At 42.5% G+C, this 19,041-nt stretch overlaps 4 protein-coding genes and 1 long non-coding RNA gene across 7 annotated transcripts; 1 reads left to right on the top strand and 4 right to left on the bottom strand.

The window, feature by feature from the left end:
* Positions 1–200: 200 nt before the first annotated feature.
* LOC124341749 (DENN domain-containing protein 2B-like) lies at positions 201–968 on the bottom strand. Its single transcript, XM_046794681.1, has 3 exons — positions 883–968; positions 587–811; positions 201–494 (listed from the first exon to the last, which is right to left on the bottom strand). The coding sequence occupies exons 1-3, from the start codon at positions 952–954 to the stop codon at positions 201–203; spliced, it is 591 nt and encodes a 196-aa protein (XP_046650637.1). The 5' UTR covers positions 955–968.
* A 1,120-nt stretch (positions 969–2,088) lies between these two features.
* On the bottom strand, positions 2,089–2,856 carry LOC124341748 (DENN domain-containing protein 2B-like). The gene is made up of 3 exons (XM_046794679.1): positions 2,771–2,856; positions 2,475–2,699; positions 2,089–2,382 (listed from the first exon to the last, which is right to left on the bottom strand). The coding sequence occupies exons 1-3, from the start codon at positions 2,840–2,842 to the stop codon at positions 2,089–2,091; spliced, it is 591 nt and encodes a 196-aa protein (XP_046650635.1). The 5' UTR covers positions 2,843–2,856.
* A 1,120-nt stretch (positions 2,857–3,976) lies between these two features.
* On the bottom strand, positions 3,977–4,744 carry LOC124341747 (DENN domain-containing protein 2B-like). Its single transcript, XM_046794678.1, has 3 exons — positions 4,659–4,744; positions 4,363–4,587; positions 3,977–4,270 (listed from the first exon to the last, which is right to left on the bottom strand). Exons 1-3 carry the CDS (start codon positions 4,728–4,730, stop codon positions 3,977–3,979), a joined length of 591 nt encoding a protein of 196 aa, XP_046650634.1. The 5' UTR covers positions 4,731–4,744.
* A 721-nt stretch (positions 4,745–5,465) lies between these two features.
* On the top strand, positions 5,466–6,653 carry LOC124344603. The gene is made up of 3 exons (XR_006919776.1): positions 5,466–5,631; positions 5,697–5,873; positions 5,945–6,653. It is a non-coding gene; the product is annotated as an uncharacterized LOC124344603 (long non-coding RNA).
* A 1,690-nt stretch (positions 6,654–8,343) lies between these two features.
* On the bottom strand, positions 8,344–19,006 carry LOC124344602 (DENN domain-containing protein 2B-like). Of its 3 annotated transcripts, none has more exons than XM_046798206.1 (10): positions 18,864–19,006; positions 12,087–13,361; positions 10,616–10,710; positions 10,333–10,543; positions 10,037–10,261; positions 9,649–9,938; positions 9,401–9,578; positions 9,078–9,323; positions 8,771–8,999; positions 8,344–8,682 (listed from the first exon to the last, which is right to left on the bottom strand). In XM_046798206.1, the coding sequence occupies exons 2-10, from the start codon at positions 13,293–13,295 to the stop codon at positions 8,648–8,650; spliced, it is 2,718 nt and encodes a 905-aa protein (XP_046654162.1). In that variant the 5' UTR covers positions 13,296–13,361; positions 18,864–19,006; the 3' UTR covers positions 8,344–8,647. The 3 variants fall into 3 exon arrangements, with proteins under 3 accessions (XP_046654162.1, XP_046654161.1, XP_046654163.1); XM_046798205.1 differs by lacking the exon at positions 18,864–19,006 and adding an exon at positions 14,317–14,458; XM_046798207.1 differs by lacking the exon at positions 18,864–19,006 and adding an exon at positions 13,861–14,054.
* Between the last annotated feature and the right edge of the window lie 35 nt (positions 19,007–19,041).

Raw genomic sequence — 19,041 nt, 5'->3', positions numbered from 1 at the left:
TTGGACAAGAGTCCCAAAATGAAAGGTGTGTAAGCCGATGAGATTTCCTTCATAGACTGAGGGAGGATGGGAACGATCTTGTGTTGCCACACAAACGGATACATCATGGATTGAACAGCGTCGATGCAAAGCGATAAAGCACTAACAAATCGAAAGTCAAAATATCATACAAGGTACATCAAATTTATTGGTATAAATTTTTACCTCAAATCCTGACTAACAAAAATGAGTTTGCGTTCGAGCAGCACTGTGCCCAGGACGTGTAGGATGACCGTTTCGTTGAGTCGTTCAAATAGTCCCTTCAAATCAAAATCCTCCAGACTTTCGTCGAGTAATCGCTGGACTTTGTTGACCTTGTTCCCGTTGCCGAGATTTTCGGGGGGGAATTCAACAAAACCTCCTGGGCTGGGAAATGGTTGTTTGTGCAAACAATCGAGCAAAGCTAGACGCTGGGAAACGGACGCTCCGTGACGTGGAACCATAACGTTCAACAGCTGATGAATGATCCGAAAACGGTGATTTAAAAATATTACCATACACGTCGCATAAAAAAATCGACTGATGTAGTTCGCAGAGTCTCATTTACCTTGTTGTAAAATTCGGCTGCTCGATGGCGGCTCAGCAAACAATAGGTGATGGGAATGCAGGTCTGAGCTCCTTCGGGAACCACCCGGCGGCAGTAGCCGTACATTCGATCGCCTTTGGAATCGGTCAGAACGATCGTGTACGGTTCGCCGGCCGTCTGCAGCGGCGGCGGCCAGTGTGTTGAATCCGGGAAGCAGAAATTTTCCACTCCAAAAGGGACGGCCAGCTAGAACAAGAAGACGGATCAATTTCAAAAATAGATGTTGTGTTTTTTCAGAAACATTGATGGCACGTTACCGAATCGGGATAGCTGAACTTTATGTACGGATTGTAGAGATTCTGATGGCGGTCGTAAGACGGTGTTACCATGATGGCCACTTCAAGAAAACTCTCAAAGAGACCAGATGGAAGACAATGGAAACCAGACGCTTCGCCTTCGACATTGACGCTGGTCAACGATCTCGACGCTTTCCTCAATTCAGCCAATTTGCTGGAAACCCGGCGGACGTGAAATTTTCTTTCCTCCACCAGCTGAAACTTTCTGGCAAGTGCCAAGCAAAAATTTAAAACCTCACCACTTAAAAAGCTGACCACTTTAAGGTACGTACCTCAAATCGTTTTCCGACTCGTGCTGCCCTTCATCTTCTTGCTTTGTTTTTGGACTTGCATTGGCAGGAAGTTTGTCGTTCGGCAGGAAAATTTCAATTTGCATTGAATGTTCTAGGATTTTGTGCTCGAACAAGGTTTGAACGGCGTCGTTCCTCAGGCGAGATTCAATGAAGAAATTAAACATGGCCGTCTCAGTGAACCATTCGAGAAAATCTCGGACACTCGAATTAGAATGGTTCCGAGTAAATACTGCTCGCTGAAAAATGGCCAAAAAATTAAACATATTCAAATTTGACGGTCGACGAGACAAGTAGGTGATAATTGAATTACATCAAAGTATTTGTGGCCAGAGTCGCTGTAGTGGATGTTTTGCTCGTAGTGGCCGCACAGGTCGACAAACATCCGCAAAAAGCTCTCGCTGTACAAAGCATTGTGGGCCGTTTCAGCTTGTTGCGTAATGTTGACGATCACCTTCCAGTCGGACATGAGTTTGCTGACACTACATCGAGGCAGGATCGTCGATTCATCGCCGACGCTGTGGAGAACTTCGCCGCTATCCAAATCAACCAGCATACCCTAGATAATCAATCGAACGTTAATTTAAAAACCAACTTGCGAGGTTTGAACCTCATTTAAATTTTTCTTTTGTATATCTACCTGATCAGGGTAGATCGAATTCCAATCTTCGACGTTTTTGGACAAGAGTCCCAAAATGAAAGGTGTGTAAGCCGATGAGATTTCCTTCATAGACTGAGGGAGGATGGGAACGATCTTGTGTTGCCACACAAACGGATACATCATGGATTGAACAGCGTCGATGCAAAGCGATAAAGCACTAACAAATCGAAAGTCAAAATATCATACAAGGTACATCAAATTTATTGGTATAAATTTTTACCTCAAATCCTGACTAACAAAAATGAGTTTGCGTTCGAGCAGCACTGTGCCCAGGACGTGTAGGATGACCGTTTCGTTGAGTCGTTCAAATAGTCCCTTCAAATCAAAATCCTCCAGACTTTCGTCGAGTAATCGCTGGACTTTGTTGACCTTGTTCCCGTTGCCGAGATTTTCGGGGGGGAATTCAACAAAACCTCCTGGGCTGGGAAATGGTTGTTTGTGCAAACAATCGAGCAAAGCTAGACGCTGGGAAACGGACGCTCCGTGACGTGGAACCATAACGTTCAACAGCTGATGAATGATCCGAAAACGGTGATTTAAAAATATTACCATACACGTCGCATAAAAAAATCGACTGATGTAGTTCGCAGAGTCTCATTTACCTTGTTGTAAAATTCGGCTGCTCGATGGCGGCTCAGCAAACAATAGGTGATGGGAATGCAGGTCTGAGCTCCTTCGGGAACCACCCGGTGGCAGTAGCCGTACATTCGATCGCCTTTGGAATCGGTCAGAACGATCGTGTACGGTTCGCCGGCCGTCTGCAGCGGCGGCGGCCAGTGTGTTGAATCCGGGAAGCAGAAATTTTCCACTCCAAAAGGGACGGCCAGCTAGAACAAGAAGACGGATCAATTTCAAAAATAGATGTTGTGTTTTTTCAGAAACATTGATGGCACGTTACCGAATCGGGATAGCTGAACTTTATGTACGGATTGTAGAGATTCTGATGGCGGTCGTAAGACGGTGTTACCATGATGGCCACTTCAAGAAAACTCTCAAAGAGACCAGATGGAAGACAATGGAAACCAGACGCTTCGCCTTCGACATTGACGCTGGTCAACGATCTCGACGCTTTCCTCAATTCAGCCAATTTGCTGGAAACCCGGCGGACGTGAAATTTTCTTTCCTCCACCAGCTGAAACTTTCTGGCAAGTGCCAAGCAAAAATTTAAAACCTCACCACTTAAAAAGCTGACCACTTTAAGGTACGTACCTCAAATCGTTTTCCGACTCGTGCTGCCCTTCATCTTCTTGCTTTGTTTTTGGACTTGCATTGGCAGGAAGTTTGTCGTTCGGCAGGAAAATTTCAATTTGCATTGAATGTTCTAGGATTTTGTGCTCGAACAAGGTTTGAACGGCGTCGTTCCTCAGGCGAGATTCAATGAAGAAATTAAACATGGCCGTCTCAGTGAACCATTCGAGAAAATCTCGGACACTCGAATTAGAATGGTTCCGAGTAAATACTGCTCGCTGAAAAATGGCCAAAAAATTAAACATATTCAAATTTGACGGTCGACGAGACAAGTAGGTGATAATTGAATTACATCAAAGTATTTGTGGCCAGAGTCGCTGTAGTGGATGTTTTGCTCGTAGTGGCCGCACAGGTCGACAAACATCCGCAAAAAGCTCTCGCTGTACAAAGCATTGTGGGCCGTTTCAGCTTGTTGCGTAATGTTGACGATCACCTTCCAGTCGGACATGAGTTTGCTGACACTACATCGAGGCAGGATCGTCGATTCATCGCCGACGCTGTGGAGAACTTCGCCGCTATCCAAATCAACCAGCATACCCTAGATAATCAATCGAACGTTAATTTAAAAACCAACTTGCGAGGTTTGAACCTCATTTAAATTTTTCTTTTGTATATCTACCTGATCAGGGTAGATCGAATTCCAATCTTCGACGTTTTTGGACAAGAGTCCCAAAATGAAAGGTGTGTAAGCCGATGAGATTTCCTTCATAGACTGAGGGAGGATGGGAACGATCTTGTGTTGCCACACAAACGGATACATCATGGATTGAACAGCGTCGATGCAAAGCGATAAAGCACTAACAAATCGAAAGTCAAAATATCATACAAGGTACATCAAATTTATTGGTATAAATTTTTACCTCAAATCCTGACTAACAAAAATGAGTTTGCGTTCGAGCAGCACTGTGCCCAGGACGTGTAGGATGACCGTTTCGTTGAGTCGTTCAAATAGTCCCTTCAAATCAAAATCCTCCAGACTTTCGTCGAGTAATCGCTGGACTTTGTTGACCTTGTTCCCGTTGCCGAGATTTTCGGGGGGGAATTCAACAAAACCTCCTGGGCTGGGAAATGGTTGTTTGTGCAAACAATCGAGCAAAGCTAGACGCTGGGAAACGGACGCTCCGTGACGTGGAACCATAACGTTCAACAGCTGATGAATGATCCGAAAACGGTGATTTAAAAATATTACCATACACGTCGCATAAAAAAATCGACTGATGTAGTTCGCAGAGTCTCATTTACCTTGTTGTAAAATTCGGCTGCTCGATGGCGGCTCAGCAAACAATAGGTGATGGGAATGCAGGTCTGAGCTCCTTCGGGAACCACCCGGCGGCAGTAGCCGTACATTCGATCGCCTTTGGAATCGGTCAGAACGATCGTGTACGGTTCGCCGGCCGTCTGCAGCGGCGGCGGCCAGTGTGTTGAATCCGGGAAGCAGAAATTTTCCACTCCAAAAGGGACGGCCAGCTAGAACAAGAAGACGGATCAATTTCAAAAATAGATGTTGTGTTTTTTCAGAAACATTGATGGCACGTTACCGAATCGGGATAGCTGAACTTTATGTACGGATTGTAGAGATTCTGATGGCGGTCGTAAGACGGTGTTACCATGATGGCCACTTCAAGAAAACTCTCAAAGAGACCAGATGGAAGACAATGGAAACCAGACGCTTCGCCTTCGACATTAACGCTGGTCAACGATCTCGACGCTTTCCTCAATTCAGCCAATTTGCTGGAAACCCGGCGGACGTGAAATTTTCTTTCCTCCACCAGCTGAAACTTTCTGGCAAGTACCAAGCAAAAATTTAAAACCTTACCACTTAAAAAGCTGACCACTTTAAGGTACGTACCTCAAATCGTTTTCCGACTCGTTGCTGTCGTCGGTGAAGCTTGAAACATCGGACACACTGTGGATATGGTTGACTTCCATAATGGGAGACAGAACATACACACTCACGGTCACTTCACAAAATCTACAACTCAACGACGACAAACAACTCACAACGACGAAAATTCACGCACTGGACTGAAGCAAGCCAGTTTAGTTACTCGTCTCCCAAGTCCCAACTACGACGAGTCGACGTCGACGATCGTATAAAGTAAATAGATTGAACGTACGAGAACGAGAACTTCTTATTAGTCCATGGTTTCAGTCTCCAAGTTTAGTTTTTTTTAAATTGTCTAATTTCCTAATTGGTATAATTAATTACATAAGTTAAGTTAATTTTTTCCATTTCCAACGTAAGTGTAAGCAATCCAATTGGCTGTCGCTAGATGGCTAAAATGATGTACATACATGTCATCCTGAAGTGTTCTCAATGTGTCAGTCTAGGCTGAAGCTAATTAAAGTGTGCTGTTCAAGTCTTGTGACTGTTAAAAGTATTGATTTGCACTTAATTTGCACTCAAATTTATCTATGTTTAAGAGGCTATGTGGAGTGCATTCTAATAACTGTTTAATTATTCTTTTAGATCATAGATGTCAAGCACATTGATAATAAATTATAAACAAGGTGAGATGTCAAGCACGTTAACAACAAATTGTAAACAAGATGACTATTTTTTTTTTTATTTTCAGGGTTTAAACTCTAACTACATGTTTCTAAATTTGCATACCAGACTTTATGAGAAGTCATGTCATTTGAAGAAAAAGGATGATGACTACACAGTCAACAAGGTCCCTTGTTTGAAAACCCGTTGGCTGCTACCTGTGAATCTCCCTTTTTACTTCCTTAAATGGGCCCTCTTAATTGAGGTATTGCTTTCTGTTGCTAAAATCATATTGAAAATTATTGTAATCCAAATAAATGTTCATTCTGCTTACAGGGTAACTCCTTCGCTGCTGATCATCTACTGGACCCGACTTCATCCATTGGTGAAAGCTGACCAGAGAATGCTGTAATTCAAGACTGAAAAATTGTGTAGTTGCTAGATAAATTCCAAGTGCATATCTGGGCTCCCTTCTTCAGTGGCCCCGTTTCCCTAACTAACCAGTAACCACTAACCAACGCCCGCCGGTCGTTACTCACCCGCTGTGAAACCAGGAGGAGGAGAGATGTCTGGTCGAACGGGAACTTGCAAGGTGCATGATTCAATTAAATCTGTTCGAGGGTCATGAGTCTAAGCTGGAAGCCTACTATGATGCATTGCTCTCATAATAACTGCTCCTCAGCTCTCTTCGCCCTTTTTCCGGTTTCTCTTAACCATGGCCAGGAATTAAGAAAATTAAAAATACATTATATTACACCTACATGTCGTCATTTTATTAAGGTTAATTCAAATTAAAATACCTTATAGTCTAGTTTTGGTTGTGCTTAAACTAAACAGCACCAGCACCACACATCTTAATTTCGAATTCAAACCAAATAAACCCTCACAATAACACTGCGTCACTACTTGTCAAAAAACCTATTATATAGATCGGGTTGCTTCAATGCGCTCATTTTGTTCATCTCGTCAGAAATCTTTTGATCTTTGCAAATATTTGCAATCGTTAGAGCTGCTTTAAGTTCCCTATTGGCCGCCAAAAGTTCACGTGCAAAAAAAATACAAAAAAAGCGCCACCACGCTATCTAGCGAGCCACCTAAAATACACCTAAAATACAATTTTGGTTTAAAATACTCTTGTCCTTCTTGACGAGTCTGATATCTGATATGCTGTTGCTGAGACAAAAGCATTCATGCTAAATTCAATGAATTTCTATCTATTTATCAAAAATATTACTCTGTATACAAGTTATACAATCTGAACATACATTTAGTGAAAATTTCTTTTATTTTCGTCTTAATTGTTACATGCAAATAATTACATAACAGCAGAGTCAAAGTGCTCTGTTGACCGTTCGTATTTAAAGAAATCTGGAAAAAATTTTCAGCCTTTTCCTATTTGAACGCAGCCCAAGCGGGAGCCCAATTTATTTCTCGTTAGTGTCCCCCATTCTATTTCCTTTTCAATCCCTCCAATTTATCATTTCTCAAAATTATGCATTCCTCTTTTCATTTGATTTCAAAAATTTCTCTTTCTCTGGGGAATCTGTTTTATGAAGTCTCCAAGGAGGTGTTATGTTTTGTAACGAGGGTAAAAAGTATGATTTCACTTGAGAAGGGCCTTTACGTTACGTGATTAGAACTACCGTCGATGAAGGTGGCTACTTCCATCTATATTATCTCATTTACAAGATCTGATGTATTTAAGATATACAGTATATCGTATAGATGAATAACATACAGAAGAGGTATATATATTGCCGCAGTCAGCGTCAGAGCCACATAACGCGCGTAGAATAATGAGGCTACAGTAGCCTAAGTTCCGTTTTCTTGTCCGCTCACAAAATTCGATTCTTAAGTCAAATCTGAATTAGAAATAAAAGAATGATTAAAGAAATGCATATTACGTCGCAAGAACCCATAATTCAGTATTAAAGTACTCACTACTCACTTTCAGTAGCAATCACAAAATACCTTTGAGAGGAACAGCGCCATCTATCCGATGTGGATGAATATAATATAATTGGTTTTCGTGAATAGTTATATAGAACTCCATTGGGAGGTTGGAGAGCGCGTGTGTCCGGGACACGATAGGTTCCGAGTTCAAATCTCGGGACGGATGTAGACATTATGGGAGACCTTTCTGCGTGACGCATTAAATGCAATTAATACTGTAGAGCCCTTTCAGGGACGAGATGCTAGCTAAGCCTATTCCATACCCCTTCTGTATATTATTCATCTATACGATATACTGTATATCTTACATATATACACGAGATCTTGTAAATGAGATATTACAGATGGAAGAAGCCACCTTCATTGACGGTAGTTCTAATCACGTAACGTAAAGGCCTTCTCAAGTGAAATCAAAATTTTTTACCCTCGTTACAAAACATAACATTAACACCCCATTGGAGAATGGAGACTCCTTAAAAGAATTCCCCTCTCCCCTCTTCCCTTTTTAAAGCTAAATTTTTGAAATCGAATGAAAAGATTAATGTAAAATTGAAGAAATTATAAATTGTAGGGGGGTGGAAATTAATAGGATGGGGGACACTAACGAGAAATAACTGGGGCTGCGTTCAAATAGGAAAAGGCTGAAATTTATTCTGGATATCCTTAAATACGAGCAGATTAGTGCGAGTAGTATCAGATTTCAAAATGATGACACTACTATCGATTACTTCAACTCTGACTGTTATGTAATTATTTGCATGTAACAAAGACGAAAATAAAAGAAATTTTCACTAAATGTATGTTCAGATCGTATTTTAACGTGTACAGAGATAATATATTTGATAAAAAGAAATTCATTGAATTTAGCATGAAGGCTTTTGTCTCAGCATACCAGACTCGTCCATATAGACGAGAGTATTTTAAACCAAAATTGTATTTTACAGAAACGAATTGAGGCGTGACTAGCAAATTAAATAAGGTCATGTTTCGTCATGGAAGCGGAAGGGGGTATCCCAGCCCTCAAGAGAGCGTGATGTTATAATGAAGCTGTGGTGAAGATGATAGTCAGTGTCCAGCAGCAAGCAGTCAAGCAAACATATTCATCTCCCTCAGTTTGTCCCCTTATTTTTGTTTTCAAGGAAAATTATATATCAATGAATGAATGATTTGCCCTTCACCAATATATATATCTCGTAGAAAATTAGATACCTATAGTTTTGATCTTTCGACCCAGAATCTTGGAATTGGGCAAAATCAGTTGAGTGTTGGGCCGAACAATTTGCATTGAATGTTCTAGGATTTTGTGCTCGAACAAGGTTTGGACGGCGTCGTGCCTCAGGCGAGATTCAATAAATAAATTGAACATGGCCGTCTCAGTGAACCATTCAAGAAAATCGCGGACACTCGAATTAGAATGGTTCCGAGTAAATACTGCTCGCTGAAAAATGGCCAGAATAAAGTTATTTTTCATTCAAATTTGACGGTCGACCAGACAAGTAGGCTATAATTGAATTACCTCAAAGTATTTGTGGCCAGAGTCGCTGCAGTGGATGTTTTGCTCGTAGTGACCGCACAGGTCGACAAACATCCGCAAAAAGCTCTCGCTGTACAAAGCATTGCGGGCCGTTTCGGCTTGTTGCGTAATGTTGACCGTCACCTCCCAGTCGGACATGAGTTTGCGGACACTACGTCGAGGCAGGATCGTCGATTCATCGCCGACGCTGTGGAGAACTTTGCCGCTATCCAAATCAACCAGCATACCCTAAACAATCAATCAAACGTTAATTCTGAAAAAAACCCGCGAAGTTTGAACATCATTAAAATTTTTCTTTCGTATACCTGATCAGGGTAGATCGATTTCCAATCTTCGACGTTTTTGGACAAGAGTCCCAAGATGAAAGGTGTGGGAGCCGATGCAATTTCCGTCATAGACTGAGGGAGGACGGGAACGATCGTGTGTTGCCACACAAATGGATACAGCATGGATTGAACAGCGTCGATGCAAAGCGATAAAGCACTAACAAATCGAAATTCCAAATATTAAAAATGACAACTTATACACCCAATTATTTCGTATAAATTTTTACCTGAGATTCTGACTAACAAAAATGAGTTTGCGTTCGAGGAGCACTGTGCCCAGAACGTGTAGGACGACCGTTTCGTTGAGTCGTTCAAAGAGGACCCTCAGATCGATATCCTCTAGACGTCCGTCGAGTAATCGCTGGACTTTATTGACCTTGTTCCCGTTGCCGGGAGTTTCGGCGGGAAATTCAACAAAACGTCCCGGATTGGGAAATGGTTGTTTGTGCAAACAATCGAGCAAGGCTAGACGCTGGGAGACGGACGCCCCGTGACGCGACACCATGACGTTCAACAGCTGTCGAATTTTCCGAAAACGGCGATTAAAAAATATTTATAAAATTGGTCGAGCTAATAATAAAAATCGACTGATTTAGTTCGCAGAGTCTCATTTACCTTGTTGTAAAATCCGGCCGCTCGATGGCGGCTCAGCAAACAATAGGTGATGGGAATGCAGGTCTGAGCTCCTTCGGGAACCACCCGGCGGCAGTAGCCGTACATTCGATCGCCTTTGGAATCGGTCAGAACGATCGTGTACGGTTCGCCGGCCGTCTGCAGCGGCGGCGGCCAATGTGTCGAATCCGGGAAGCAGAAATGTTCCATTCCAGAAGGGACGGCCAGCTAAAGAACGAGAGAAGATGGATCGATGTCAAAAATAGATGTCGTTTGTAGAAGGCAGTGGCGCACGTTACCGAGTTGGGATAGCTGGACTTGATGTACGGGGTGTGAAGATGCTGATGGCGGTCGTAAAACAGGGCCACTTCCAGGAAAGTTTCAAAGAGACCGGCTCCGGGTTCGACATTGACTTTGATGGTCAACGGTCTCGAAGCTTTCCTCAAATCGGCTACGTTGCTGGAAACCCGGCGCACGTAAATTTTCCTATCCTCCACCAGCTGACTCTTGCTGTTTCCGAGCCAAAATCAAAAATTTTAAAAACCAGTAGAATAATAATAAAAGCTGACCACTTTACTATACCTCAAATCGTTTTCCGACTCGCATTCGCTGTCGTCGGTGACTCTCGAATCGTGGTGCCAACTGTGAATATCGTTGACTTCCATAATGGGGGAACACTGTTCAAAGAAGAAAAACAATTGAAAAACGATTATTTTCATAGTCGATTAGAGGTATTATAGTCTATCTACTGGCGAACATGAAGAATATTCGGTAATATTCACGAAAGAAATATAGCGACTTTTAGTGTCGGTCAAGAACGTAACGGGCTAAAATCGACGGTTGCAGCTGTTAATATTCCTTTCGGGTTAACGGTGGTTGAGCAGCAGCAGCGCACACACATGTCACACAAGAGAGAATCCCTCGGCCTGGATGAACGGAATTTTTGTCTTTTTCCTTTTGCTGCCCGCTGAGAGATAGCTTCGCTATTTCTGTCACTGACGTGACGTGAGTCACAAATAGGATTTGCCTTTTTTTCAACCCTCGGTCACCACCTTTTCACCGTTTTTCCCCTCTCATCTGTTTTCGTTTGATCTCTGTCCTTTTGACGCGCACGAACGAGATGGATGAACGCCCCTAGCGGAAACGGAAGTCTCGAGAGATGGAAAAAACATTCGGTACCAGCTATACTCTACACGTACAATTTTTTTTCCTTGTGTTAACCCAAAGTACCGAAAAAACCGACTCGAGGAAAAAAGAAAGAAAAATAGGCAAATAATCACAAGGGAGAAAAAAGAAAAACGTCGCCTTCTCACGGTCAGTTTGGGAATAAATATTAAAAATTCACATTGGGAACTAGTTTTACGACGACGACGGCGCTTGGTAGATATTGGAAAACCATCGTCGATTGCCGTACTGCCACCACCGACCAGAGCAGATAGCCATCGTGAGAACAAAAAAAAAGATCTCAAGAAAGAAACGAAATAAAAACACGGAGTCAGCTGTGGATGGCTTGGGTTGTTAAGCGACTTACTAGATTTTCACCCTCTCATTTTCTCCCCAAGGCTCGTACACCTATCAACGCCATGCCTATTAGGCCAATGTGTTACGGCTTCTTTCCCCCCACTTGCCAGAGACCACCCGCAATAGCCCCAAAACTTGTTTGAAGAATTCTCGGCCGATCCGCGTTAATTCGTTTGGGATATAGTCAAGGACGTGTAGTCTTATTATTCCTTCACTTTTTTTCCCAGTGATTGAAACAATGAAGATTAGTACGCGACTGCCCCCCATGTGTGATGGATCGGCCCTGGAATTTTCTTTTTTCGCAATGGCGGCGGTATTCGTTCCAGGCTCGTGTTGTTGTTGTTGCAACAATATCATGTTTTCTTTTCTTTTTTCCATATAATCACACGAATTTGATTGTTGCATGTTTGCTGTTGTTTGAATCGATTGGCAAGAGAGCCGGAACAATAGAAACTGGTAGGGGCGGAATATATCTCGGCGAAAAAAGAAAAAGAAATAAAGAACAAGAAAGGTCAAGAATGTTATGCCTTACCATGTAATGGAGGCCACCTTCGAGCGTGGGTTGGTCGTAGACGGGTGGTTCTTTACGACTGTTGAATCTCTGCTGCAGTCCTGTTGTCGGCGACTGCTGCCAGGTCAACTCACTGGGACGGCGCCTCCCTCCATCGCAGCTCATCCTCCTGGTTGGCTCGTGTAATGGATGGCGACCGGCCAGCAGCAGGCTCTTACCGGCATGATGACGCGATCCGTTCCGTCCTGTTTGCAATAGAGCCGGATCGGCTATGGTCAGCATCGAGGTCGAAACTCTCGTACTGGACGTGGGTTGTTGTTGTTGTTTCTTTAAAGGAATGGATTTGGTCACGCCCGGACTGGGTGAGAAACTGTTCCATTGCACAGGGTTCAACCATCGGCTTTCATGGAAGTCGAATTCCACGTCGTCCAGCGGCGATCGCCTCAGGTCTTCGACGGCTGGCAGCTCTTCCGATTCCGTCGACTTTTTCCGACCCAACAGAAACGGTTCCGTTTTGGAGCGGCTCATCGTGAAAGGCGATCCCAGGGCGATGCTCGTCGGTCGTGAAGGTTTCGCCGGATTCGCTTGCTGTTGTTGTTGTTGTAAGGCTTTGTTCCGCCGGACGGGACGTGTGGGGCTGCACGAATCGGAATCGCCCACTTCCTTGGGAGTTTCTTGCTGCTGTTGCTGGATGAAGGCGTCGTGCACAAATGTTCGCGGAGGCTTTTTAGGGGCTGGTCCGGTCGGAAGTGGGGCTTTAAGGGCCTCTTCTATCAACGGATCGGCTTCGAAGTTTTGTGGCTCTGGACTGAGATTGGGTTTGGAGGTTCGATCGACTCCGGGCTTCCGTCTGAGACTCGGTTTCTTGTTGTTCTTGATGATGATGACGTTGGGGTCTTTCAGGCCTGTCCGTACCAGGGCCGGTTTCTTTAATAGAATGTTCTCCGGGATGGATTCCTTCTGGCCAGTTCGGAATGCCGGGCTTCGTTTGATGCTGGTGCGATTGTGCTGCTGGAATCCGCCACCACCGCTACCACCACCGCCAGTTGAACTGTGGTCACTTTCACTGGCGTTACTCGATCCGCTATGGTTCGAGTCGACTTCCGACGACGGTTCCGCCGGGTGCTGCTCAGCTGCACGAGTCATGGGCGGAGTTTGTCGCTGCTGGATTTCAAATCTTTCCCGAATCGATTGCACAGTAACGCGTCGAGGTTCGCACACGTTATCCATTTTCCTTTTTTTTCTCTCCCGTTTTCTCTTCCACACGTTAGTCCATCTTGGCTTCTCTGGTCAATCCTGTCGTTAAAAAAAAGAACCCAAAAATAAAATAAAAATCTCAAACTCATTAGAAAAAGGGTTGACACTGGTTTGCTGATGATGGCAACTCACTTCACAAGATCATAAAAAAAACCAAAGCAAAAGAAAGAAAGAAGAAGGAAAAATATATAAGATGGGAAAGTCGTTTTCCCAGACCGCAAAAGACTCTCAGCCAGCAATCGAATAGCCTGCAGGGGAGGGTTTTTTGGTGGTCGACCGTCGAAGGTGCCAAGGAGGATTTCTATTAACGCCTTCTTCTTATTTGTATGGAATCAAACGAAATCTTGCAAGGGATTTCGGGAGAAAGAAACAAAATTTTTCGTGAAGAATATTTTCGTAATATAAATCAAACGTGTTTCTTTGACGCTTTCACAACAACAACGAAGAAGATAGTAGTTAAGTAGGCGCGGTAATTATCCAGAGATTTTTCACTGTCGTAACGATTTTTGTGTTTTTCGTCCCAAAATGAATTTTTCACCTTTCAAAGAGTCTCTCTCCCTTGTGGTTTTCGACGGAGGAAAAGAAAAATGAGCGGGCGGTGTGACCTACTTGAACAAACACACTGGGGATAATAAAACTGTACAAGTGGCAAAGGGCAGGTAAACAAGAATGGAAATCTGGTAATGAGTTTCTCGTCTAAAGTGACAACAGAGACAGAACGTCAGTTTCCACATTCACAGATTTTCCAATTTTGTTTCTTTTTCGCAACGAGATTTAATAATAATCGAGTGAAAGGAAATGACAGCAGACGACGTACTGTACTACTACACAAGATTACATATATTTCGTTCGTTTTCCTAGTGTGGCCGGCCTTCAAAAAATTGTTTGGGGTGTTTTGATTCAACAGTCGTCCATATTTGGGCAAAGGAATAAAAGCGAAAATCCCTGGAGATACCGGTTCCAGTTCACCGTGGGCGAGGAAATGAAAACTTACGGTTTTTATTATCTTGACGAAACTCCTTGACTTTTTGCACGTACAAGGAAACACACAAAACAAACAAAAATATACACCTCCAACTCTGACGGTAGTTCCAACGCAACTGACTCTCCCTTCCCTCCTCACTAGCAACTGTCATTTTCCACCCAAGGCGAACTGGTCGCACAGTTGCCATTTTCCACCGCGAGTGGCGCTGCAACCCGACCAACTCCCTTCTTCTTCTGGAACTTGCGTAATTTGAACTCGGCAACGATCAAACAAGCGAAGAAGAAAAAAATAAAATAAAAACAACAATAGGTTAACGAAGGCGTCAGGGGGGGCTTCGGCTTTCCCTTTCTAAAAATATAAAAATAAAAAAATGACTTAATTTCCTTTTTTGTCTCCAAAACACCAAATTTTTATGACCGACCCCTTCTCAGGTTATTTTATTTACACACATGTATGTTTTTTTTCGTTTGGGAGGTCTTTAATTGCGAGTACGGCTGTGTGCTTCGTGCAGCAGCAATCTCTCCACGACTTTTCACTTCATCTTTGGAAACTTTCTAATTCTTTTTTCACGAAGAAAAAACAAAAGCGGAACAATGGAGCCAGGGAATCTCTCATTTTGTAACGACAAAATCATGAACACGCTTGATCACCAGTCTATACAGTCAATATTTAACTTTCCAAAGCGATCTACATTACGACAAGATTTGTCCAAACTGTGTCTGGAAAAATGTGATGTCGAATTGACACTGTAGACGGCGGGAGAAATCGAAAGATAAACAAGCGAAACAACAAGGTAGTAATTGGATGCCGCCCTGACGTATACACCTATTCTATTCGTAAAAGTAAAGTGTTGTAAATGGTCCAAGACTTAAATTTTTCTTTACAAATGCAACACGATCCAGCGCTGGAAGGAGGAGGAGGATTATTCTATACTTAGTTGTGTGTGTGTGCGCTCGGCGTTCAATAGTTTTGAAGGGTTTTTCACCGTACATGGTCATATTGTTGAGTATTTCCAGCTGCTGTCGAGTCTATGTATCGTATGACAGGCCGCGCAGGAAATGCGACAGGTAATATAAAGTAGCCAGAGGTGGGATCAGAGGTTGCAACCTACGCCAAAGTAAGAACCCCTCCTCGTTTTTTCTTGTGGCTTTTTAAATGTTAAGAAAGTAACTTTTTTAGTAAAATTTTTAGGCCCAACCAGGTAAATATATTTTTAGATTTTCATCGCCGGTGTATTTTTCAAAGGTATAAGCTTTGGAATGAATTCCAAATTTTTAAATGAGATGTAAAAAAAAAGGAAAAAATATTCCTTATAGACATTGATGGAATGATGCCGCAACATTTATATACACACACAAGGATATGTTATGTACAATGTACGGTAGCCAGACGAAACTCGGAAGACCGTGACGAACCGGAGAGAACCTTCCCCCTCGCTCTTCCGGTTCTACACCGCGACTCGAACTCGGCAACACAACACAAAAAATATGTCTAGTATATATTCAAATTCCGGCAAGTTTTCTTTCATTTTCTATCAACTATTTTTATTTTTTGTTCAGTGTTCACTCTCTAGTTGGCCAGACTCTCTCTCTCTCTACTTTTCTTATAAATAATGATGATGGAATCTAGTTTTTTTTTTCTTTCTTTTCTTATTTAATAGAATTAGGTGAAATCCACCGAAACGGAGGCTCACCCTGCAGGGTTCCCCCTCTTGCTGCTGCATTCAAGATTATTAGAGCTCTCCCAGTTATAATATCTATTGCCCGGCAGCCAAGCAGCAGCAAGTCTAATTATTATTAGAGAGGAGTCCCATGATGCAACAGTATAGGCGATTAACCCGTCCATGCTTTCTAGGATAAGTATAAAATGACTAATGAGATATAAGAAAAAAGATTTGCGGTTGCCCACATTTTATAGGGGCATGTAAAAAGAAATAAAAGAGCGTTTGATGGATTCAACTTACCCAGCACCAAACTTTTTATCCATTGACTAATCCATCAACGATGTCAAGGAGAAATCCGTGCCGTTCAAGTAGAAAAAGTTAAGGCCATAAAGTCTTTTAAGAAGAAGAAGAAAAAAGCTTTTTGGGTACTATAGGTACATAAGGAAAAAGGGGAAGACCTCGATAAAAAGGAATGACAAATAAGAGGGCCTGGTATATAATATAATGACTGGGGGGGAAATAACGACGACCGGCTAAACATCTGAACCGTACCACCACGGCGCGGGAATATAATAGCAACCGTAATTGTTTTCTTCTTCTTCTTTTTCCTTTTGGTGTTGTAACACACACAAGAGTTTAGTGTCACGAGGAAGAAGAAAAAAAGATTTGCTTATTCAGCTGTTTTGTCAACTATGGGGGGGGGCGGAAGCGTGACCGTGAAAATGCGGCTATCGCGCGACACAATTTGCCCTTTTATTCAACAATAAAAAGGAAAAAATAAAACTAACAAGACAGTGAAATTTGACCGAATTAATCGTCTACACTTTTTTTTTTCTTTGAAAACTTTTGTGTTGCGCCACATTTTCCCTTACTGATGACACCAAAAATTTAAACAACAACAACACGAAAGCGGAACAGAATAACAAAAAATTGTAAGTCCGTTAATAGCAAGGCGCATCTCGACTAAGGCCCAGTCTCTTTTTATTTTCCAGTAATGTGAATTAAAAAGCCGCCCAACGGAGCGTAAAGAACCGGGTCATCCGCAGGCCTCGGCCATCATTTATCTTTTATTTCAGGTAGATAATATTATTTTTCCCAGCCGTTTTAAATAGGAATCGCTCTATAAAACATGGAGGCAATCGAATAATATAATATACGTACGTAGGGTTGTATTTATTCCCATCTGGAGAAAAATAAGAATTATAAGTCGTGTGGTCACGTAAGCGGCAGCAGCAGCACAGAATAACCGTTTGTTTTCTGTGTGTGTCTCTGGCTGGTTTCTAATGGCACTTATTTGATAATGTAGGATGATTGCACAGGTAAGTTCGCATGTTGTACATACAAAGCGAGCGTTTTTGGTCAAGAAAACAAAGACCTTCGTTGGGTTGTTTTTCTCTTCGATTGAGAAAAAAAAGAACCGGTTATAATAATAAAACAAAAATTAAACCGCAAATGCCTTGCGTCAATATGCGCCCGGCCAACCAACGACCTTCGTCGCATTACGTCGACCTCCGGGCGGAATAGATATATACACCAGCAGTCCATGCGGTTAACTAATATACAATACGAAGGGAAAAAATAAGAAACAACAAACATTTGGCGTCCGATGTTGATGATCACCGAGTCGTTCGTATTTTTTCCGCAAAGGGAAACGACAAAATTAAAAGCCGGGGAATATAAAATAATCTATCGCGGTCGTCGTTAATCCAATTATTTCTCGTTTACAAACAAGGAAAAAACAAAAGCAACAATTCTGGATCCGGTTTTTTTTTTTTTACATCTTTGATGGAATTATAAATTTAGAATTTCCGATTGAGTTACCCCGACGAGCTGGGCTGCGGTGTCGGATGTCAGACCATTCACCCATCGTGAAAATGCATCAAAGACAATGAAAAAATAAAAAAGGCAGATGGGATAGACAAAATAAGAAGAAACACGAGCCTAACATCGGCCTGGCTTCGGTAAATCACGACGAGAGAGAGATCGGACTCTCACGACGTCACGAGACCCACAGCACACGAGACTCTCCAACTGCTCCGGGACTGCTGGATAGGAAATCCTGTTATCTCGAACCGAATTATTCTTGGCGGTCGCGTTTGTGAAGAGGAACTTTTTTATTTTAAATAAAAAAAAGAGAAAAAGAAGTAAAAGAAAAAGGGGGAAAAAATCCCACAGAGTGTTGGCGACTAGAGTCGGCGCGGTGTTGTTGTTTCTTCTTCTTTTGGAAACAATTTCTAGTTTGGCTCTGGGCTAAATAAGCAACTCACGCCGGCTGCTGCTGCTGCTGCTCTTACTGCTGTTATATTCAAACTAAGGGGAGATGATGCCGAATTATAATAAGCAGTTAGACCGCTGAAGGGCACACATGTTCTTAGGCTCCATTGCCGATCGTCACATTGGCAGAGATAAACCAAATTATATAATGCTGTAAGGTGTGTATACGTACGGTGGTGGGGGTACTACTCGGTCATGTCTTTTTATCAGTTTCGGTTGTCACGAAACCTTATAATAACAATGTCCGGGAGTGAGAGAGAAAAAAAAATATTTTAAAGCGGAAAGAAGGTCAAGTGAGCAATGAATGGCCGACGGTGACTTTCACCGAAACGTGGATAAGTTTATACATTTTTGTTTCGTTTTGTTTTCGTTACTCACCTGGACTAAACCGGAGCAGATGGTGAAGCAACAAAAAGAGAACGAAAACATTGTCAGAAATCACACAATACATTATAACGAAAAGGAAAAACACACGTTTCACTCTAAGGTTCAACGATCCTGTTCCCATATTATACAATTTCGCACTGCCACTTTCGTTTAGAGTTCAGTGGGTTTGCCGTTTGCTGATAACAAGTTGGATCAAATAACAGTTTGCTATTGTTGATAACGTGATTCTTACCTTGATTTATTGTCGATATGCTATAACAGTAGGCTGTATTGCTTCATATAAAATCAAATATCTTGGGCGCGAGAGAAACACATAAACTGTTCGATGCGTGTAACCGGAATCAACTGAACGGCTAGACAAAAACCCACTCGATAGTCGAAGAAACTGGTTCCCGTTACCTCCCACTCGT

This window comes from Daphnia pulicaria, chromosome 6, assembly GCF_021234035.1.
Source record: "Daphnia pulicaria isolate SC F1-1A chromosome 6, SC_F0-13Bv2, whole genome shotgun sequence".
NCBI classification, from domain to species: Eukaryota; Metazoa; Arthropoda; class Branchiopoda; order Diplostraca; family Daphniidae; genus Daphnia; species Daphnia pulicaria.
This window is presented reverse-complemented; position numbering and strand designations above follow the sequence as displayed.